This window comes from Symphalangus syndactylus, chromosome 8 (assembly GCF_028878055.3).
Source record: "Symphalangus syndactylus isolate Jambi chromosome 8, NHGRI_mSymSyn1-v2.1_pri, whole genome shotgun sequence".
Classification (NCBI taxonomy): Eukaryota; Metazoa; Chordata; class Mammalia; order Primates; family Hylobatidae; genus Symphalangus; species Symphalangus syndactylus.
In genome coordinates, this window is record NC_072430.2 from 39321979 (window position 1) to 39346333 (window position 24355).

Sequence of the window (24355 nt, forward strand, 5' to 3'; positions counted from 1 at the left end):
GAATTAATTCCTTGAAGAAGTTGTTTTATTAATGTTGCAAACACATCGTGGAGCCTGTGAGTAGCTCCCTGTTAATAACAGCTATATCTCCTCTCCTTCTGATGTGGTGTTAGTGGAAACAGTGTGTGTGAATCTGAGAGACAGACATATATACACACATATGTATACATATAGCTAGCATTTCTCTAGGTACTTCACATAGGCACAGTTACCTTACTGATTCAGCACACAGGTTTAGGTGACTAAGAAATGGCTAAGAGCTATCAAAGTTAACATTGGATCATTTATTTGCCCTGTTTTAGAACATGAATCTGTGTGACGCATTACCCCCAGATAAATGACTTATCTGTACTAGATGAAATCTGGGCTGTGCTAGTAGTGAGAAAATGAAACATGGTAATTATATATAGGCTTTGAATCAGCACCAGTTTTCTAGTTTTTACCTCTAGCCACCCCCAAAGCTTAGTGGTGTGACACAACAGCCGTCTGATTATGCTCACAGATGCCACAGGTCAAGAATTCGGTCAGGGCACAGTAGGGATGACTTGTCTTTGCTCCGTTGTCTGGGACTGGCCTGGAAGACTCAAGTATCTGGAAAGACTGAGATGGTTGGTGGTTGGGATCGTCTGGAGGCTTCTCCACTCACATGTCACCTGGGCTGGAGTGACTTGGAGCCAGGCTCAGCTGAGGCTGTTGACCAGAGCACCTTCATGCATGTATCTTTTCCGTGTGGCTTAGGCTCCTCATGACATCGTGACTGTGTACCCAGAAAGGATGCTTCAGAGAGCAAGCATTCCAAAGAACCTGGCGGAAACCCCATGACCTTTTCTGACCTGTTGTTAACAAGCAGGTCACTAAGGCCATCCCAGATTGAAGGGGCGGGGAACAAGATTCCACCTCTCCAGTGGAGGCGTGTCAAAGAATTTGTGGCTGGTTTGTTTTTTTTTTTTTTTTTTGAGATGGAGTCTCAAAAATAAGGGGAAGTACCATGCTCTTTTAAACAACCAGATCTTGGGAGAACTCAGAGCGATAACTCACTCATTACCCAAGGATGGCAGCAAGCCATTCACGAGGGATCCTTCCCATGATCCACACACCTCCCACCAGGCCCCACCTCCATCATTGGGGATCACATTCCATCCTGAGATGGACAAACATCCAAATCATGTCAGTGAATATATTGCATTTATCATTAAAACTTTGTTATTGTTGGATTCCAGAGTACATTAAGCACCTGGTATTGAAAGTAAGGCTTAAACATGTATATGTGGTTGCTTATTGTTAAATGTTTTCATCTTTTTGTGTGAAGAAATGCTCTTTGGTGAGAGTACAGAGCCTTCAGAAAAGCTGCAGCATGCAAGGGAAGGTGAGATCCAGTTTCCACTCGACTTTGTGAGCGCTCCTTTCCCCTTCCTCCCAACTTTTTCCATATTTCCCCTCCAGTTTCTATCCTTTTCCCAAGGAAGAACAGGACATATGACTAGGTTGACAGATATTGAAAGGCAACTTCACTAGGATCCCAGGTGAGATAATAATGAATGGGAATTGTGCTGCCAGGATGCCTGTACCTGGAGTGGGAATACTGAGCACAGGCCAGGGAGTAGAAAAAATGAGGCCTAGGAAATTCTGTTAAATTCCACTAGACATTTGAAATTCTCACTTTTACTTTCCACATCACTAATCCATGTCCACTAATGGAAATTTAGCTGTAATATCTACATACGAATCAAGGCAAAATGTTTGACCAAATCAACTAAAATTTTGCTTTTCCATTTTCCAGAGCTGTGCTTTGATGTATTTTATTTCTGTCCAAAGGTGTAGTTAATAATAACATGCACAGCACCCAGCTTAGTGTGTGACATCTAGGATCCTTTCAGTAAATTTATTGAATGACTGAATGAATGCACACATGATTGGAAATACCAGAAAATCAGTGAGTTCTTCAAGTACTTTATTGTAACATTGCTTGAATAGTTGAATGTTAAGCCAGAATGACCAAATATGGAACCAAATTAACTAGATAGGTACATTTTAATAGATAAATTTTTAAATAATGTCAGAACACTTTATAGAGTTTTGTACTTCTTTGTTTTGAAAGGAACCGGGCCCTTGCAGGCAGCTACTGATGTAGGAGAAAAAAGACTACCCTGAGCAGATTGCGGTTTAATTAAAACTAGGTTTGGCTCATTTGAATTAATTCCAGTAATAGACTTGTTAATGAGGTGTTAAATGATCACCTTGAGAATACCAGGGAACTGTCAAAAACTAATCTAAGAGAACTGAGACACTTAAAAAAAAAAAAAAAAAAAAAGACATTCCAGGACAGTGCGGTGGCACATGCCTGGAGTCCCAGCTACTCAGGAGGCTGAGGCAGGAGGATCGCTTGAGCCCAAGAATCCTGGGCTGTAGCACACTGTGCCAGAGACGTGTCTGCACCAAGTTCAGCCATCAGTATGATGACCTCCCAGAAGTAGGGGACCACCAGGTTGCCTAAGGAGGGGTGAATTGGCCCAGGTTGGAAATGAACGGGTTAAAACTTCCCCTGCTGATCAGTAGTGGGATTACGCCTGTGAATAGCCACTGCACTCCAGCCTGGGCAACATAGCGAGACCTTGTCTCTTAAAAAAAAAAAAAAAAAAAAAAAAAAATTCCAAGATTCCCATGCAGAAGGGTTAGAAGTGTTGAAAAAACGCAGCCTTGCCGGGAGGGGGTCATAAAGAGAGACTTTCCTGCCTGTCTTCAGGGCTGACAGCTTTTAACTCTCCCATCAAGCACCATAGTTTCTGAGCTCAAGAACGTTTGGGTGTTGACTTTCTTCTTTGTTGTGCTTTAAAGTAATTTATTTCACTATTAGAAATTCATTGAAATAAAAATTAAGTTTTCTGGTAAGCACAGTTTTGTTCTTACCCACAGTACAGTTTAGCAGTTTATCTGATGCTGGGAATCAGACTTGCTTCCTCCTGTTTTGTGACTTTCTGCCTAAAATGCTATTGTTAGGAAAAAAAAAAAAAAAAAACTTGTTTCAGCCGGGTGCGATGGCTCACACCTGTAATCCCAGCACTTTGGGAGGCCAAGGCAGGCGGATCACCTGAGTTCGGGAATTCAAGACCAGCCTGACCAACATGGAGAAACCCTGTCTCTAATAAAAATACGAAAATTAGCTGGGCATGGTGGCGCATGCCTGTAATCCCAGCTACTTGGGAGGCTGAGGCAGGAGAATCGCTTGAACCCAGGAGGTTGCGGTGAGCTGAGATCGCGCCATTGCACTCCAACCTGGGCAACAAGAGTGAAACTCCATCTCCAAAAAAAAAAATGTTTTACCATTTGTTAAACACTTACCAAGCAACAAGCAACTACTCTACATAGTGGTAGATATGCTGTGTGGGAGATGCAGAGTTGAACAATAGGTGATCTTTGCCTTTGAAGAAACAGTCCAGTGGTAGGGGTAAGATTCCCGGGAAGGACTAGTCTCAGAGCCACAGATAAATTCTTCCTTTGTTCAGCTTGTCTTTTCTCAATTTCCTCCTCCATTCTCTTCTACAACCTCCTCCTTCACTCAGTCCCACTCTCCTAAAACCTTAAACCAGCTAATTTTTTGAAGCAAACTCATATTTTAGATTTCTTATATAATAACTTTCTATATAAATGAAATTTTCCGTGGATACTGTCACTCTAGTAAATTATCAGCAATCAAAGAAAAAGATTTTCCTTTTTTAAAGTAGCTTCTTGATTACTGAGCACAAAAGGCCTTTTAACCAGTGGCTTAAGCCTTCTGAAATCAGCAAGCAATATGACCACCTTACAGGTGGAGAAATTTGAGCTCACATATGGGACAAGTTTTCTCAATATCTTGTCTCCAACTAGAATGTAGCTTTTCTAACTCCCTCTGCTTCTACTTCTGAGGTTGCATGATGATAGTTAGCATTTTATTAAAAGAGACTATTTTATAATCTGTTTCTAATTTTCTGCTAATTTTCCAAAGTTTAATTGTGAGTAATCAGCCCAACAAATGAAAGCTCTTTTGGGCATTTGCCTCCCTGTTTTCTCTCCATGGATCAGTAGCCCTTTCCTCACCTTTCTGCTTCAGAAATGGATTCTGAATACTCAAGAGCTTTTGCAACATGGTGTGTCTATTTTTTCTTCCACTGCTATCTTTTTCTTCCAAATCCAAATGCTATTAAAACTTTCTTGCAACAAGAGCATTCTCTCCTTTTGTGTCTTGTTTGAGTTAGTTTGAAGCTAGCAATTAGGATGCCCAGCGTCTATTGTTTGTTGAAGAATAATTCTAACTTTCTAAACCTTCACATGATTGGAATTGCTTTTCTCCCCCCAGAATTATGTCTGAGGGCTTTTTCATCAAATAGACTTGATCCTAGCTGTTTCCCAACTTTATAGCAGATACTTAAGCAGATACTTAATATGTATAAACAAGTGACCTGGTAGATGGAATCTGCTCAAAGTAAGAACCTGATACCTGGCCGGGCGTGATGGCTCACGCCTGTAATCCCAGCACTTTGGGAAGCTGAGGCAGGTGGATCACCTGAGGTCAGGAGTTTGAGACTAGCCTGACCAACGTGGCGAAACCCTTTCTCTACTGAAAATACAAAAAAATTTAGCCGGGCATAGTGGCGCATGCCTGTAATCCCAGCTACTTGGGAGGCTGATGCAGGAGAATGGCTTGAACCTGGGAGGTGGAGATTGCAGGGAGCTGAGATCACGCCATTGCACTGCAGCCTGGGAGACAAGAGCAAAACTCCATCTCAAAAAAAAAAAGTGCCTGATACCCTTCTCAGAGCTTGCCAGATTTGAAAGCTTTCCAAAAAGGACTTGATTTTTTTTAATTGTCACCTATAGTTTTTCTAATTATCTAAATATTTTATTTGTATCTATCTCCCTGCTATCTACTTTGGCAGTAGAGTGAGGTGTTAAAGAAAAAATTATTCCTGGCACTTGTGAAACATTAAGGCAGACTTCCTTCAAGGGGGCCATGGTAATAAGCATAGGGATGACTGCAATGGGGTCTTCCAGTGGGGGAGAGAGGGTGGGCTGCAGTCTGACTCCAGTAAGGACAGGTGAGGATTTACAGCCAAGGAACAGGGTGGGAGTGAGTAGATAGGAAAATACTAAGAGGAAACATCAGGGGTAAGGGGGATGCTTGCCTTCAGCATTCTTGTTGAAGGTAGGGCAGGGTGATAAGATACCAGGGGTAGTCATGTAGGGGATTTTCTGTAATCTGACTTAGCAGGATTATTGCTCAAACTGGATTCTACAAGAATGGAGAAGGAGGCCCAACATCAGGACCTTATCAGAAAGGACTCCAAGAGGAGCCTGGCTCAAGTTTGGTCAAAGGAGAGAGTCTTGGTCAGAGGTTCAGAAAGACCTCATTAACATGAACTCTTTTAAGCCCCTGTTCTCAAACTTTGTCCATGGACCACCTGCATCAGAGGTACTTTTAGTACAGTGATTCATACCTTGCTTATACATAGGAAAGCTTAAAAAAATAGTGCCAATGTTAGAGACCTTCTGCAGACCCATTGAATATCTTGAGGCAAGGTCTCCCCGCCATGGCATGGTATTATTTAAAAGCACCCCAGATGCTTCTAATATAAGGCCCCAGTTCAGAACCACTGCTGCTTGTTAAAAATGAAGATTCTAGTTTGTTCCACCCACACTACTGAGTCTTGGTGGATGAGGCCCTAGAATATGCATTGAAAAGAAAACCTTAGGCTGGATATGGTAATCCTGACATTTTGTGATGTAATGGTAACATTTTGGGAGGCTGAAGCTGGAGGATCACTTGAGGTCAGGAGTTTGAGACCAGTCTGGGTGACATAGTGTGAGTCTCTGTCTCTACAAAAAATTCTAAAAATTAGCCAAGTGTGGTGGTGCACGTCTGTAATCCTAGCTACTTGGGAGGCCAAGGCAGGGGAATTGCACAAGCCCAGCTATGATCACACCACTGCATTCCAGCTTGGATGAGAGAAAGAAACCCTATCTCTAGAAAATAAAAAAGAGGATTGTCTTTTTGACAATCCTCTTTTTTTTCTTTTAACTTGTTTACCTCAGAGAGAACCAAAGCAACTCTACTGATTGATGGTAATTGAAAAAGGAAAAGAAACTGGAAGTCAAGATATAAATGAGGGAAATGTTTGGCTTGTAAGACAGGCATTTGGTGGCAGAGCTAAGTTGCCATTTTTGGTTGTTTCTGGAACTCTTAAATGCCTGGGATGCTGACACTCCCTTCCAAACAGCTGATGATTCTGGCTGATTGAATCAGTGCCATAGGTGGAGAAGTTAGAAACCAGTTAGGTGCAGGAGGAAAACAGAACTAAGGATTCAGAGATCTGTAGTCATGGTTCCTAAGGCTAGTTGGAATTAATTATTTTTGTTTTACTTTTTTGGGGGGGGGCTACTTGTATTTTTATAACCTATTAATCCGCAAATTATTTAGTACATAACCTACAAATGGCCTTGCCCACTATAAAGTTGTTAAAATGTTTAGTATTAATCGTTTTGTAAAACTCTGATTGTCTTATTGTCTTGCCTTCTACCTCTAAAACTGTTAACTTAAATCCAAGCCAAGCCTTTACCAGAGATTACCTTTATTTGCTAGCTGTCTTCATCTGTGGGTAGATACATTACTACAGTGTTCACGTTCCTTATCTCTTTGTCTCAAAGTAGCCTGTGATATGTTCCAGCCCCAACAGAGGACAGTAGAATAGTCTATTAAGACTTCCGGAGGCCAAGATGGGCGGATCACTTGAGATCAAGAGTTGGAGACCAGCCTGGCCAACATAGAATTGAAACCCTGTCTCTACTAAAAATACAAAAATTAGCCGGGTGTGGTGGTGCACGCCTGTAGTCCCAGCTACTCAGGCGGCTGAGGCAGGAAAATCACTGGAACCCGGGAGGTGGAGGTTGCAGTGAGCTGAGATCGTGCCACTGCACTCCAGCTCAGGCAACAGAGTGAGACTTGGTCTCAAAAACAAACAAACAAAAGACTTTCTGTCCTGCCTGTGGGTTGGCACCCGTTAAAACTCAGTTCCTTGCTTTTTCACAGGCACTTGGCCTCTTTTCTGCCTTTTGTGGAGGGCCCTCTGTTTCTGGCTGTGCGTTAGCAACCATTCTTTTAAACTTCTGGTTATATTGAATCAGCAACTTTAAGCTTGCCCCTGCTGCTTGTCGTACATGCTATGGCAGTCCTCAGGAAATCCTAGTTTTTGGCATTGAAGTGAATTAAAAGATTAAGCCACAAGAGGGTGGGGGTGATAAACCGTACTTTTAAGAGGAATTTACTGTGCGGTACTTGGTGTTAGCAAAAGCAGTTCTAGTTCTTACAGGGAGATAGGAAACCAAGGGGCTGCTTTAGAACAGCATCCCTAGGATATGATGACGCAGATCTGTCTACTTTGATGTTCTTTAGCTTGACAGTGGCCCCGGCTGAGCACTTTGATATTTGTCGCCAGTCTAGCAAAATAGGGATTGTGTCTTTGAGATGGTAACCTAGTTCCCATTATTTTGCTTCAGTGTTAGAAAATTACTGCACTCTTGCTTCCTGGAAGTTCCTTATAAATCTCTCTTTTACAAGTCTGTTCTCTGGGGCACGAAAATGCCTTCGCTTGTAAAGAGCCTGTTGAAGGTCCATTTATTTTCCTTTTCTTAACAGAAAGATTTTCCAGTGCCATTTAGTTAGGACTCACGGGAAGCGTGTTGTTAAACTCAGTCTGTCCTGTCTTTTAGCTAATATTTCTTTCATTTTCATTTTGAGCTTTTAGATAAGATTCTTTCTTTCTCTGAGATAATGCGAAAAAAAACCACAAAAGAAATTCAAATACCAGTATACTCTGGTTTTTAAAAATATCTTCACTGACTTTTTTTTTCTTTACATGCTCTGCTCTCCCTCTCACCCTACTTCTTTCTTCACTTTTCACTTGGTACTTTAAGATATTCTTTGTGAGTTTTTTTGTTTGTTTTTTGGTTTCTTTTTTGGACACAGAGTCTGTCTCACTCTGTTGCCCAGGCTGGAGTGCAGTGGCACAATCTTGGCTCACTGCAATCTCTGCTTCCCAGGTTCAAAGCATTCTCAATGCCTCAGCTTCCTGAGTAGCTGGGACTGCAGGCGCATGCCACTATGCCTGGCTACTCTTTGTATTTTTAGTAGAGACGGGGTTTCTCCATGTTGGCCAGGCTGGTGTCGAACTCCTGACCTCAGGTGATCCACCCGCCTTGGCCTCCCAAAGCACTGGGATTACAGTCATGAGCCACTGCACCTGGCCTAGATATTCTTAGATATATTCATGATGCGCCGGGCGGTGGCTCACGCTTGTAATCCCAGCACTTTGGGAGGCCGAGGCGGGCGGATCACGAGGTCAGGAGATCGAGACCACAGTGAAACCCCGTCTCTACTAAAAATACAAAAAATTAGCCGGGCGTGGTGGCGGGCGCCTGTAGTCCCAGCTACTCGGAGAGGCTGAGGCAGGAGAATGGCGTGAACCCGGGAGGCGGAGCTTGCAGTGAGCCGAGATTGCGTCACTGCACTCCAGCCTGGGCGACAGAGCGAGACTCCGTCTCAAAAAAAAAAAAAAAAAAAGATATATTCATGATGCATCTCATCTAGATACTTGTGATGAGTATATAATTTACTGACCTGGAAAGTGTTGTGACAAGAGTTTAAAGTGTTATCTGCTGCCTTCTCCCTCCACTTTAGAGCTGTTAAAGAAAGTGACCATTGATCATTTTAAAAGATGAGCGAAGGAAAGACTGCTTCTTTTTTAAAAAAGAAAATTTGATGACTTAGTGTTAGAACACATTTTCACATGACCCCCCCCCCCAATGGGTGTACGTCTGGATCATCCAGTCTGTGTGCATAGAGTCCTTGCATTTCTAAGTTCAAAATAGTAATTTAAATGAAAGTAGGCCATCATAAGGCATTGCTAGGAAAAGGTTACTCTTGATAGATGAATGTGCTGCTTTTGGTAATAATTAGTTTGTTATTTATATTTAAACTTTGTAGGTTGGGCCTGGTGGCTCAAACCTGTAATCCTACCATTTTGGGAGGCCAAGGCGGGTGGATCACTTGAGCCCAGGAGTTCGAGACCAGCTTGGGCAACATGGTGAAACTCTGTCTCTACAAAAAAATAAAATAAAATACAAAAATTAGCCAGGCATGGTGGCTCATGCCTATAGTCCCAGCTACTTGAAGTGCTGAGACAGGAGGATCACCTGAGCCTGGCAGGCGGAGATTGCAGTGAGCTGTGATCACACCACTGCACTCCAGCCTGGGTGACAGAGTGAGTCCCTGACTCAAAATAAATAAATAAATAAAATGTTTTGCCAGCATACCTTCTGAGTACAGTTACACTCTGCCTTATTCTTAGATTTTACATGTTACACATATTTTTGGTTCTGTGAACAGATTATGTATGGCACATTTGTAATTGTAAACTACTTCTGCAGCTAAACATGCGTTATCACTCATTTCCTCTCTCAGTGGAACTGGTATATATGGACTTATGCCAGAATTAAATGTTAGCAATGAGAGATCTACCTTTAAAATAATAAAATGTGCTGGGTGCGGTGGCTCACGCCTGTAATCCCAGCACTTTGGGAGTCTAAGGCAGGTGATCGCTTGAGATCAGGAGTTCGAGACCAGCCTGGACAACATAGCGAAACCCCATCTCTACTAAAAATACAAAAATTAGCCAAGCATGGTGGTGGCCATCTGTAGTCCCAGCTACTCAGGAGGCTGAGGCAAGAGAATCGCTTGAACCCGGGAAGCAGAGGTTGCAGTAAGCCAAGATCGCACCACTGCACTCCAGCCTGGGCGACTGAGCAAGACTGTGTCTCAAAAAATTTTAAAAATTAAAAAATAAAAGTAAAAATAAATAAAATGTACTTCAAAATCAAATGGAGACCATTTCTTGATGATCTGGGCTGCTGTGCCTTCCTCTTCCTGCATATGCACAGCTAATTGAGAATGTGGTGTTAAATTTGTTTTATTAGCAGATAAGAACTCTGTCCATTACATTTTTTTGCATGTTTGAGGCCTTTTAAGGCATATTATTCCTTTATTGCTATCTGATCTTCAAAACATATCCAGAGACCTTCTTATTACTTTTTTTTTTTTTTTTTTGAGACGGTTTCGCTCTTGTTGCCCAGGCTGGCAGGCTAGAGTGCAATGGCACGACCTCTGCTCACTGCAACCTCCGCTTCCCAGGTTCAAGCGATTCTCCTGCCTCAGCTTCCTGAGTAGCTGGGATTACAGGCATACATCACCACACCCGGCTAATTTTGTATTTTTAGTAGAGACGGGGTTTATTCATGTTGGTCAGGCTGGTCTGGAACTCCCGACCTCAGGTGATCTGCCTGCCTTGGCCTCCCAAAGTGCTGGGATTATAGGCGTGAGCCACCTTGCCCGGCTTGATTGTGTTTTTTTATTAGTTCAAGCCACAATAAGAAGTTTATTCAGTCAGCAATCTGTTTTTGACTACTTAACCACGTGCCAGCTACAAAAAAATAACATGTAGCTTCAAAAGCCTCTTAAGGGGCTGGGCACAGTGGCTCACACCTGTAATCCCAGCACTTTGGGAAGCCGAGGCTGGCAGATCACTTGAGGTTAGGAGTTTGAGACCAGCCTGGCCAGTGTGACAAAACCCCATCTCTACTAAAAATACAAAAATTAGCCAGACATGGTGGCAGACACCTGTAATCTCAGCTACTTGAGAGGCTGTGGCAGGAGGATCACTTGAGCCCAGGAGCCAGAGGTTGCAATGAGCCGAGATCACACCACCGTACTCCAGGCTGGGTGACACAACAAGACCCCATCTCCAAAAAAAAAAAAAAAGCCTCTTAAGGTAAAATTTTCATTTTTTTGAATTCTCAGAATACACAATAGTTTGTTAGTGTTAGATTACAATTATTTCTTAATACCACTTAGATCCTTCTATGTTTTTTTATTAATTTTTTCTCTTTTTGGTATCTGAGTGGGCCTTAGAGTTAGAAAAAAACTGTCTCCTGTTGGCTTGCCTTTTCTCTTTTTCCTCAAGGTCTTTAATATCTCCCTAGAGATAAAAAGGATATATGCCCATTTGTTTCTGTTTTTTTCCCAATTTGATGATAGAAGAATAGGCCTTAAAATATTACAGGTCTTGCTATAGGTAAAATAACAAAAATAGAAAATAAAAATAATAATATAAATGATCTTACATATGTAAATATAAAATAAGTTTTTAAAGACCATGTGTTTAAGCATTTCATTAAGTGCTTTAATGGAATATCCCATTTTCTTAAAACAACCTTATCTAGTAGGTAGTTACCATCATCATCATCATCCCCATTGCCATTCCCATTTTGCAGATGAAGAAACCAAACTCAGAGGTTAAGTGACTTGGCCGTGGCCATACAGCTACTAGATGCTCAAGCCAGGATACAAGCGTAGATAGTCTGACTTCAGAAGTTTATATACCACAGGCTGGGGACGGTGGCTCATGCCTGCAATCCCAGCACTTTGGGAGGCTGAGGCAGGTGGATCACCTGAGGTCAGGAGTTTGAGACCAGCCTGAGCAACATGGCGAAACCCCATCTCTACTAAAAATACAAAAATTAGCCAGATGTGGTGACGCATGCCTGTAATCCCAGCTACTTGGGAGACTAGTTTGAACCCAGGAGGTAGAGGTAGCATTGAGCCAAGATCAAGCCACTGCACTCCAGCCTGGGCAACAGAGCAAGACTCTGTCTCAAAAACAAAACAAAAAAAAGTTTATATACCACCAAAGAACCAAATTAAAGCTAATAATAAGTGAAATTCAGGAAGATAGTGGAATTATTAGTTCTCTCTTTCTTTATGAAAGCTGCATTACTGCTTTGATGTATGACATCCAAAATGACTGTCTTTTATTTCAAGTTTAAAATGTCCTCCATGCAAGCATACCTCTGTGCCTATTCTAGATTATTAGATAATTAAGATTAAAATTAAGATTAAGAATAAAATTAACTCAGGTAGAGACAGGGTCCCGTCCCTGTTATGATGGGGTGTGCATGAGTGGTAGTTTTCAGAAAAGGAGGGTGTCTGCCCGCCATCTTGAACACTCAGATTTGCAAAGGTAATTTGCCTCACCTGGATGATAATTACTGGGTGTTGGGATGGTAGAGGTACTCTAAATTGGAGAATAAAGGAAAACCTCAAAATCTTTGGAAAGTTCATAGCATCGTAGAGGGTAAAATATATGAAGCTTGTTTATAAACTAAATCAGAGCGTTAGAGAATGAAGTGATTATATGTTAGTAAACTCAGCTGTGTCCTTGTGTTGTGTGTTAAAATTAATAAGAGTGTGCACAGGAAATAGAAAATGGAGAACGAGAAACAACAAAGGAAGTAAGATAGTCATTCATTTCATTTTTCAAAGTTAAGGCTAAGCCGAAGGGTCAAAACATGTTGTATGGAAGATAGGAACAGCATGATTTTAAGGGAAGAATACGTGAACAAGTGAAATAACAGTGGCCATTTATTATCTGCTTACCATGTAGTTAGCACTGTCCTAACTGCTTTTCATTAAATTCTCAGAACAAGTATTAAACGTTAGACATTATTTTCCCTCTTTTACAAAAGGAGGAAACTGAGAGGTTAAGGAAACAAAGAGGTTAAGTTGTTTACCCAAGGACACATAGTTACTAGTATTAGAGCTAGTTTGAACTCATGGATCCAGTTCCAGAATGCTTTTTGTGTACTAGATATTTATTAATTTATTAGATTATTGTTTGCCTTAATGTAATTGAATATATAGGTCATTTTGCTTTGTAATTTAAATTAGTTTGAATACATAAAGTGTTTTCATTTTCCCAGCATATTTCAACTTGGCTTATCTGCTCAGTATTCCTGGGGGAGGTACTAGGGAAAAAAACATAACAGTATTTGTCCTCAGAGTTTGCAGTTTGTTCTGGCAACACTCGACCACACATAAACGGCATAAGTACAGTAACAGGAACTTATAAACAAGAGCAAATTAATGAATTACAAAGTAGAGACATGTCTTAAAATGTGCCATAGGGAATCTTTCCATAACTTTCTTTCTTTTTTTTTTTTTTTTTTTTTTTTACTTCTGCCCTTTATCTTTCATAGCGCTCTTTGGTTCCTTTTAGGTTTTTAAAGATAAGCAGTACATAGGCCAGGTGCAGTGGCTCGCGTCTGTAATCCCAGCACTTTGTGAGGCTGAGGCAGGTGGCTCACAGGGTCAGGAGTTCATCAGCCTCGCCAAGATGGTGAGACCCCATCTCTACTAAAATTACAAAAATTAGCTGGGTGTGGTGGCAGGCGTCTGTAGTCCCAGCTACTCAGGAGGCTGAGGCAGGAGAATCGCTTGAACCCGGGAGGCGGAGGTTGCAGTGAGTTGAGTTTGCACCATTGCACTCCAGTCTGGGCGACAGAGCAAGACTTCATCTCAAAAAAAAAAAAAAGGAAATACATAGACATTGTTAGAAAATAACGAAAACAAAATTAAAATTTAAAAATTGCTTGTATTTTTTGCATGATTTTCATCTAAACTGCAGAAAATTGTCCGTAGGAGTTTTTACTAATAGTATTTTATCTTTACCACTGATCTAATGGTAGAAAAAGAAATAGAGCTCTAAGAGAGGTTTTTTTTTCTTCTTTTTAAAAGTTATTACTTGTCTTTTGTTTACATAGAAAAGTGTGGCTTTGGAATAAATTATATTACTCGACCCACCTCCCACAAAAGTTTTGCTTAAACCCACCCTATAGGCTGGAAGGACTAGGATGAAAAGGGGGATTGCTAATGGGTACTGGTTTATTTTTGAGTGATGAAAATATTCTAACATTTATTATCATGAGAAATGCAGAACTCTATACTTTTTTTTTTTTTTTTTTTTTTTTTTGAGACAGAGTCTCGCTCTGTCGCCCAGGCTGGAGTGCAGTGGCGCAATCTCGGCCCACTGCAAGCTCCGCCTCCTGGGTTCACGCCATTCTCCTGCCTCAGCCTCCTGAGCAGCTGGGACTACAGGTGCCCGCCACCACGCCGGGCTAATTTTTTGTATTTTTAGTAGAGACGGGATTTCACCGTGGTCTCGATCTCCTGACCTTGTGATCCGCCCGCCTCGGCCTCCCAAAGTGCTGGGATTACAAGCGTGAGCCACCGCGCCCGGCACAGAACTCTATACTAAAAAACATTTAACTGTGTGCTTTAAATGGGTGAATTTTATGTCATGTGATATATATCTCAATAAAGCTGTTTAAAAAATCACCTGGTGATGTGAATTCATTGGTCAAAAATAAAATAAAGAGGAAGAAAAACAAAAAACACCTGACCTACAGTGAGCAAACAGTGTCACCTATAATAAATAACTTTAAAACTTTTTTATTGTGTAAATATATGTAACAAAATTAACCATTTTTAGGTACAATTCAGTGGCATTACATACATCCAGTGCTGTGCAGCCATCATCACTATCCATTTATAGAACCTTTTCATCATCTCAGAAAATAATTTTTTTTTTTTTTTTTTTTTTTGAGACGGAGTCTTGCTCTATCACCCAGGCTGGAGTGCAGTGGCCCGATCTCGGCTCACTGCAAGCTCCGCCTCCCGGGTTCACGCCATTCTCCTGCCTCAGCCTCTCCGAGTAGCTGGGACTACAGGCGCCCGCCACCACGCCCGGCTAATTTTTTTTTGTATTTTTTAGTAGAGACGGGGTTTCACTGTGGTCTCGATCTCCTGACCTCGTGATCCACCCGCCTCGGCCTCCCAAAGTGCTGGGATTACAAGCGTGAGCCACCGCGCCCGGCCTAGAAAATAATTTTTGATATTCTAGTTCAAGTTTGGAAGCAGTAGTCTTGACCTACTGCATTTCAAAATCTAGCCTCTAGAAATACTTGCTCCACCAAAATTGAGTTGCGTCTCCACAGTTTTTAGCCTTTTTGCTGGTTTCCCCTCAAACCAACTTTTTCTTTTGTGTTTCCTATCTCAGGTAATGGCATCACTATTCATGAAGTTGTCCAAACAAGAAATCCCTATCATCATTTCTCTCCTTTATCCCCTGTATTTAGTCACCAGTGCCTATGGATCATGCCTCCTTAATATCTTTGAACTTTTCTGCTTCTCCATATCTCATTGTTATTTACTTGACTTAGACTGCTGTCCACTTTCATCTGGTTTTAATAGCCAGCCAGTCATAATAGTAGAGGAATCAGTCAAGCAAAAATGCTTTGGAAAAATTAAATAAGCAATGCTGAACATCAGGAATTGTAGATATCCGTGCAGAGAGTTCCAGTAAAATTTTATGAGTCCATGACCCCTTTTCTAAGCAGTCTGGTCCATGTTGGTCTCATTCCTCATATGCAGGATTCATTCATTCATTAAATATTTGTTTCATACCTTGTTTGTAACACTTCTGTCTGCCTTCTAAATGTATCCTCAGTCCACTTTCTACCACTTGCTACCGTGTTCATCCAAGCCACCATCTTCCCTCCTGTGGTGTCTCTGCTTCCCTCTTTGCATCTATTCTAAATATAGATAGCTCTCAGTGTGATCCTGATGGGAGATCATATCTATCTTCTGTTTAAGAACCCTCCTCAAGGGCCTTCTCATCCCACCTAAAGTCAGTGAAGACCTGTGGGTCCTTGGGATCTGCCCATCTGTTGACCTCCTCTATCCCACTCTTCCCCTCACTCACTGTTTCATATTTCTTGCATATGCTGGGTGTGCTTTTTGCTTCTGGGCCTTGGCAGTTTATAGAAATAGCACTTGGGGCTGTGTGTGGTGGCTCACGGCTGTAATCCTAGCACTTTGGAAGGCCGAGGCGGGCAGATCACTTGAGATTGGGAGTTCGAGACTAGCCTGACCAACATGGAGAAACCCTGTCTCTACCGAAAATACAAAATTAGCCAGTTGTAGTGGCGCATGCCTGTAATCCCAGCTACTCGGGAGGCTGAGGCAGGAGAATCGCTTGAACCCAGGAGGCGGAGGGTTGCAGTGAGCCAAGATGGCACCATTGCACCCCAGCCTGGGCAACAAGAGCGAAACTCCATCTCAAAAAAAAAAAGAAAGAAATAGCACTTGACTGCATCAGGTCTTTCCTGAAACACTTCTTTAGTGAGTATTAATTTTGTTTGTTGTCCATCTCCCACACTGGAATGTAAGCGGCATAAAGGCAGGAGTTTTGTCTATTTCATTTGCTGCAGTATGTCCAGGGTCTAGAGCAATATCTGGTGCATCGTGAGTACTCAGCATTTGTTTTTTTAATGACATCTGCTTCCCTGGTGCACAATATGTTCTCCCCTTTCTGTGTAGTCTTCTGGTGAGATTTTTGCCTTTGGTGAAATCAATTTCTGTCTCCTCTATGTTTAGCGTGTGTGTGTGCGTGTGTGTGTGTATACACTGAAATATGTGAAATGTTTATTATTTAATTTTATATACTAGATTTCTGTGTTAAAAATTTTTTATATCATAAAGTTAGACTGCCCTGAGGCTTCGGAAATGTTAGTAGCCTCCTAATTTGACTTCTTTAGTGTTTAAGTTTCTTTCAGAAATCCTGAAACATATCCACAACCACTGTATGTATACAGTTTCTTTTAACACTTAATTTGGTGAATTTATCAATATGAATTTGTCATCTTTCTCAAAATGAGCACTTTTTAAAAATTGGTAATATTGAATTTGATGAAACCTATTATTTATATAGAGTAAATAATGTGAAGTGGAACAAATTTACATGTTCCCTTTGAGACTTTTTATAGATACGCATTTGTGTGTATGTGTGTGTGTGAGAGAGAAAGAGAGAGAGACAGGGTCTCACTCTGTTGTGCAGGCTGTAGTGCCGTGGCATGCTCTCAGCTCACTGCAACCTCTACCACCCAGGCTCAAGCAGTCCTCCCACCTCAGCCTCCCAAGTAGCTGGGACCACAGGCGTGTGTCACTATGCCCGGCTAATTTTTGTATTTTTTGTAAAGACGTGGTTTTGCCATGTTGTCCAGGCTGATCTTGAACTCCTGAGCTCAAGGGATCCTCCCGCCTCGGCCTCCCAAAAGTGCTAGGATTACAGGCGTGAGCCACTGCGCCCAGCCCATATTTATTCTAAAAGAAAGAAGTAGAGGTTATAATGGGAATTCAAAATTCAGTTGGCACCAGCAAACCCCAGAGACTTAGGAATATTTTTTGTTACTTTTGCTATCAAATCTAAATGTTCATTTGCCCAACCTACTTCCCCTTTCTTGAAAGAAGTAAAAATTACTTTTGGAAATTTCCTGAATAAATGGAGTCAGGAATCCCAGCAGTTCTTACTGTTAAAGGACATGCTTGCACACATAAAGAATGGTCTGTTTACTTAAGGTTTGTTTAGCTCAGGAACATCGTAAGCCCTGGTACAAGTCCAGCCTTCCCGAAACTGTCTGCTTGCATGTACACTCTCTGCTCAGCTTTGCCCCTTTTAAAATGAAGTCAAACATACTAATTTGGTAAAGGTGTTAGGTCCTGAGAAATTATTACTTTGTCAATATTACCATATTTGCTTTTCAGAATTTCAGATTCCAGTCATCCTAGACAGCATATTCTTTCTACAAGAACTGTTTTAGGAGGACTTCGTTACACATTCCTATTATACTCACCCAGAGACATTTACTTTTTTTTTTTTTTTGCGACGGAGTTTCGCTCGTCACCCATGCTGGAGTGCAATGGCACAATCTTGGCTCACTGCAACCTCTGCCCCCTGGGTTCAAGCAATTCTTCTGACTCAGCCTCCCAAGTAGCTGGAACTCCAGGTGTGCACCACCACGCCCAGCTAATTTTTGTATTTTTTTAGTAGAGACAGGGTTTCACCATGTTGGTCAGGCTGGTCTCAAACTCCGAACTTCAGGTGATCGGCCCACCTTGGCCTCCCAAAGTGCTGGGATTACAGGCGTGAGCCACTGTGCCCAGCTGACATTTAAATTTTTTAACCTGAAACTGACCTTCTCTGTTAACATGAAGCATTTGTTCATGCTTTGCTACTATGGTGGTGTCATTTTAACTTTTTCTTTGCTGAATAATTTTGTACTCCATTGTGTCCTCATAATTTCAATTGTATTGTCCCATAGCCCTCCAAAAAAGGCAGTCAGAATCAGATTTTTTATTTTACTTATTTATTTTTATTTTTATTTTTTGAGACAGAGTCTCACTCTGTTGCCCAGGCTGGAGTGCAGTGGCGCCATCTTGGCTCACTGCAAGCTCTGCCATCCAGGTTCACACCGTTCTCCTGCCTCAGCCTCCCGAGTAGCTGGGACTACAGGCGCCCGCCACCACACCCAGCTAATTTTTTGTATTTTTAGTAGAGATGGGCTTTCACCATGTTAGCCAGGATGGTCTCCATCTCCTGACCTCGTGATCCACCCTCCTTGGCCTCCCAAAGTGCTGGGATTATAGGTGTGAGCCACCGTGCCCGGCCCAGAATCAGATTTTTATATTAAGTTACTAATTTTTTGTGCCAGCCGTCCGTCAGCCTCCCCATCTTGGCAGGGTATGCAGAAGAAAAACCTAGTAGTAAAATATCTAGGGAAAATGTCTTCATGAGAATTAAAGCAAATGCACAGATAAAAAACGAATATTTTTATTACCAGGATTTTCTATTCTGTGTATTCATTCACGTGAGCATTTAAACAGAGAAAGGGAAAGAAAGGAAGACTAGCTTTCATTTCTTCCCTCAGGACATGTAAGTTTGAAGTGCTGTTTTCCTAACACTTACCCCGTCTTACAAATTCCTGGAATACGCAGCACCAAAAATTTCAGTATTTTTCCAGATTTGTCTTAAAACCAAACGTTAAGAGGAGAGTTCCTGAGCCCACACCTGTAATATTTAGATGGTTCTGTTTTGTTGTTGTTGTTGTTGTTTTTAAGTAAAAGGGGTATTATTAAATAGTAGTTGGTTCTATTTAAAATCATGAATAGAGAGATGAGAAATTTAACCTCAATTCCATTTTTGTTTAACTTTGGGTAATTTTCCAAGTATTTTAAATTTTATTTTTATTCTTATTGAAGTATTGACATTCATACAATGAAGTGTACAGATCTTACACATACAGTTTTCATAAATAAATATACTCATCTAATCACCACACAGATTGCAGTATAAAACATTCCAGGCCGGGTGCAGTGGCTCACGCCTGTAATCCCGGCACTTTGGGAGGCCAAGGCGAGCAGATCACCTGAGGTTGGGAGTTCAAGACCAGCCTGACCAACATGGAGAAACCCCATCTCTGCTAAAAATACAAAATTAGCTGGGCATGGTGGCACATGCCTTAATCCCAGCTACTCAGGAGGCTGAGGGAGGAGAATCGTTTAAACCTGGGAGGTGGAGGTTGCGGTGGACCGAAATCATGCCATTGCACTCCAGCCTGGGCAACAAGAGCAAAACTCCATCACAAAAAAAAAAAAAAACAGAAGAAGAAGAAGAAAGTCATGGTCCCTGTGAAGAAATAACTTTCAGGGCTTATGGTAGAGAACAGTCAACCAGGAAGAGTACCATCTTCCTGAGAAGCATATGGAACAGTCTAGAGGTATTTCTGGTCACACACTAGGTTGCTGTGGCACTGTTGGCATGCTCAGCCCAGAGGCCAGCGATGCTCAATGTTGTGCAAGGGACTAAACAGCCTAAACAACGAAGAACTGTTCTGCCCAAAATGCCAACAACAGTCTTACTGAGAAACACTGGAGATGGTTGACTGAAATTTTGCAGGGTGCCCTCTTTGGAAGATGCAGGATGGCAGAAATCCTAGATTAAAATGGGAAAGGAGAATGCAGGATGGAAGGAAATCTTTGGCCCCACCTCTTTCCCTGGGATGCTGCACGATGCAATAGAGTGAAGGAGAAGCAGTGTGTTGTGGCGGAGGCAGTGTTAGGGAAGAATTCACAGTAGGTAGATGAGTCTCAACAGGGTGGGCCAACGTGCATTGTTGATTATTTGTAATGAAACAAAGTTACTCACTTATTCCTCTTCTAAATTCCTGTGTTAAGTACTTAACATTCCCTTTTAGTCAATCCTAGCAATACAGGAGCTAGAGTACATCATTGAGTCATGGTTAAGAGTCCAGTCTTTGAAACCAGAAGAACCAGGGAGTCAAGTCGGTTTCTCTGTTTTAAGATATGTAACCTCACTGGGCATCAGTTTAGTTTCTTAGCTGTAACATAACTCTTAAATATGCCTTGCTTCTAAAAGGGAGAGGTGGAAAAGCCTACTAAGTCTGTTCTTCCTCTCAGAAGTTACTTATATGGTGTATTGAAAGATCTTGTGGTTTAGGCTGGTGGCTCACACCTGTAGTAATCCCAGCACTTTGGGAGGCCAAGGTGGGTGGATCACTTGAGGTCAGGAGTTCGAGACCACCCTGGCCAGTGCGGCGAAACCCTGCCTCTACTAAAAATGCAAAAATTAGCCAAACCTGGTGGCGGGCACCTGTAATCCCAGCTACTCAGGAGGCTGAGACACGAGAATCGCTTGAACTCGGGAGGTGGAGGTTGCAGTGAGCTGAGATCATGCCACTGCACTCCAGCCTGGGCAACAGAGCAAGACTCCATCTCAAAATAAATAAATAAATAAAATTAAAAAAAAAAAGATCCTGTGGTTTAAGTGTTGAGCATGATGGAAATTTGAAATGTTTTTAGCCCAGGTTTGCTATCTTTTTTTGAAAGCATTACCTGATTTCATCTGAGATTTTCTACTATGCACACTCTTTGGAGTTCTTGGAAATGATGTAATAACAATAGTCACTCCTGTCTCCTCCTCCACATAAGTCCAAGACACCTCCAGCTGAGATGAGATTAAGCTGTTGCTCTGACATGTGGAGTTAGCTGTAGCACCATAAATGCAAGAGAGTGCTTAGTTAATTTAAATTAATATAAATCAACATATTCTTTCATTTGTTTATGATAGACTACAAAGTACTGTCTTATCAGGAGATAAGGCAGGCTAGGAGTTGACTTGGTAATATTTAGAGATGTAGTAACCAAAGCAAAATGTAATATTCCCCTGCTTCGCTTTACTGGGCCGGGCAAGGTGGCTCACGTCTGTAATCCCAGCACTTCGGGAGGCCACGGCAGGTGGATCATATTAGCCCAGGAGTTTGAGACCAGCCTGGCCAACATGGTGAAACCCCGTCTCTACTAAAAATACAAAAATGAGCCAGGCATGGTGGTGCACATCTGTAATCCCAGCTACTTGGGAGGCTGAGGCACGAGAATCTCTTAAATCCAGGAGGTGGAGGTTGCAGTGGGCCAAGATTGCACCACTACACTCCAGCCTGGGCGACAGAGTGACTCTGTCTCAAAAAAAAAAAAAAAGAAATTGCTTTCCTGGAAAAAGTGAAAAAAACAAACATTAATTGGGCCTAGCACTGTGCTTTCTATTTTCTTTACTCACTTTGCTGAAAGGGAGTCAGTACTAAGAGCTTCCATAATTATTTTGGTAATAGCCTTTGAAAACGTAGTTTGCTTTGACTTATCTGATGTTATAAACACTTGGGTCTTTAAGATAAAAATTCCAGTTTTAGATTTCAATAGAGACACACTCACAACACAGGCAAAGTAAACATCAAGGGTATGTAAGTTTATTTCTGTCAGTGGAGAACATACTTTGTCATGTCCTGGTTTAAACTGTCCTAGAAAAGGCATATTTGTTAAAAAAAAAAAAAAAAAAAAGTTTTCAAAGAGAAACATTACAGGAATGAAATGTGTTCCTTCTCTTTCTGTAGTATAATCCAACCAAAGTAAAATATGAGAAAAGGTGTACTTCCAAATAACAAAAATAAGGCTGGGCACGGTGACTCACGCCTGTAATCCCAGCATTTTGGGAGGCTGAGGTGGGTGGATCACTTGAGGTCAGAAGTTCAAGACCAGCCTGGCCAGCATGGTGAAACTCTGTCTCTACTAAAAATACAAAAAAATTAGCTGGCATGGTGGCGGGTGCCTGTAAGCTCAGCTACTCGGGAGGCTGAGGCAGGAGAATCTCTTGAACCTGGAAGGCAGAGGTTGCAGTGAGCCAAGATTGCACCATTGCATACCAGCCTGGGCGACAAGAGTGAGACTCTGTCTCAAAAAACAAACAAACAAACAAATAAAAAGTAACAAAAATAAGACCTTTGAAACAGATGATTAAAATAAAAAATTGACAGCTTCAATTCTTATAATAAATTATTAAATAAAAGATATGAATAACCACAATTTGCTATTATAGTATATATTAGAGCTAGATGATAGGTAGTATTTTTCCATATTTTATCCTGCTTTATGTCCATTAATTCCTAGTTAATGCTGAAAACTAACTGAAACCATTCTTGGAGCTGTATTTGTGGGACCCTGAACTGATATAGAAAACTTTTACCTGCTTTGAGAATATAACCTTTAAGAAGAAAAGGGTGGCTGGGCATGGTGCCTCATGCCTGTAATCCCAGCACTTTGGGAGGCCGAGGCGGGCAGATCACCTGAGGTCAGGAGTTCGAGACCAGCCTGACCAACATGGAGAAACCCTGTGTCTACTAAAAATACAAAATTAGCCGGGCGTGGTGGTGCATACCTGTAATCCCAGCTACTCGGGAGGCTGAGTCAGGAGAATCACCTGAACCCGGGAGGTGGAGGTTGCAGTGAGCTGAGATCGTGCCATTGCACTCCTGCCTGGGCAACAAGAGTGAAATTCCATCTCAAAAAAAAAAAAAAGAAGAGGAAAAGAGGGGTGGGGAAGTTCTTCAATTTCAAATTCTTTCAGTGCCCTGTAATTAATTGGAAAGTATAAGTTGGAGGAGTAGCAGTAATTTTATTTTATTTTCCCTAGGAAGACAGATTATAAAGTATAAGTTGGAGGAGTAGCAGTAATTTTATTTTATTTTCCCCAGGAAGACAGATTATATATCAGCATATTCAGGGAATCTAAGAAGATTAGGAGCTGTGTAATGAAGTATAATATGAGTTAGGAGGTCTACTCTGGCTGAACATCCTTAATATTTGTGTCCTTTACTTTGAAAGATTTCAGTTAACAACAGAAATGTTATTTTTGAAGCTGCAGGCTCAAACATGTTTTTGTTGGTTATGGTATAAGTTGTATAAAAGCTCATCAGCTAAACTGGAAATCATTACTACTTAAGCAGGTGAGTGCACGCTCTATTCTTTGAAGTATAATGCTAAATAGTACTAGTTTAAGACAAAAATGTCTGCTGCCTTTATATTCCTTACTTTATTACATGGATCTTTTCCTGGCTTTCAAAAAAAAAAACAGTCTTGAACACATGCACACGTATGTTTATTGTGGCACTATTCACAATAGCAAAGAGTTGGAACCAACCCAAATGTCCAACAACGATAGACTGGATTAAGAAAATGTGGCACATATACACCATGGAATACTATGCAGCCATAAAAAATGATGAGTTCGTGTCCTTTGTAGGGACATGGATGAAACTGGAAAACATCATTCTCAGTAAACTATCGCAAGGAAAAAAACCAAACACCGCATGTTCTCACTCATAGGTGGGAATTGAACAATGAGAACTCATGGACACAGGAAGGGGAACATCACGCTCTGGGGACTGTTGTGGGGTGGGGGGGAGGGGGGAGGGACAGCATAAGGAGATACACCTAATGCTAAATGACGAGTTAATGGGTGCAGGAAATCAACATGGCACATGGATACATATGTAACAAACCTGCACATTGTGCACATGTACCCTAAAACCCTAAAGTATAAAAAAAAAAAAAAAAAAAAACAGTCTTGAGCATTCAGAAAATTTATAGAACACTGTCTGTTCTAAGTCACACCTATCTAGGAGGGCTTATGGAGTTTATTTCAGTAATAATATAGTAGTACCTTCTAACCTTAAGATTACATGCATGGCTGAGAATCTTGAGAAATTTGGATTAAGACTTGATAAAATATTCCTTTTAAAAATAATTGAAAAGCAATTGGTACACCTTAAATCTGTTTGGCAGTGATTAATAAAGATCTCTAAATCTAATTCTGTTTTGTAAACGTGATTGAAGGTTATCAGTATCTAGTGGTTATCAGTAGGTAGATAATTGTGGTGCTCCTTCAACCTCTACCCTCCATCCTTTTTAAGCCCTTCTAGTTCCTTAAGAGAACTAAATCTAGGCCAGGTGCGATGGATCACTTAAGGTCAGGAGTTTTAGACCAGCCTGGCCAACAAAGTGAAGCTGTGTCTCTACTAAAAATAACAAAAAATTAACCAGGCGTGGTGGCACGTGCCTGTAATCCCAGCTACTCAGGAAGCTGAGGCAGGAGAATCGCTTGAGCCTGAGAGGCAGAGATTGCAGTGAGCTGAGATCGCACCACTGCACTCCAGCCTGGGCAACAGAGTGACACTGTCTCAATTAAAAAAA

General features: G+C 41.4%; 1 protein-coding gene across 2 annotated transcripts in view; it reads left to right on the forward strand.

The window, feature by feature from the left end:
• The window catches only part of SPTLC2 (serine palmitoyltransferase long chain base subunit 2), a 109842-nt gene that overhangs the window by 70252 nt on the left and 15235 nt on the right, over nt 1-24355 (forward strand). The window contains exon 10 of one of the 2 annotated variants that reach the window (XM_055288631.2): nt 503-13864. The exons of the other annotated variant lie outside the window; for it this stretch is intronic. Coding sequence (XP_055144606.1) covers nt 503-738 — 236 coding nt within the window. The 3' untranslated portion in view covers nt 739-13864. Of the gene's footprint in view, nt 1-502; nt 13865-24355 lie in introns of those variants that run through there. 2 annotated transcript variants of the gene reach the window in all.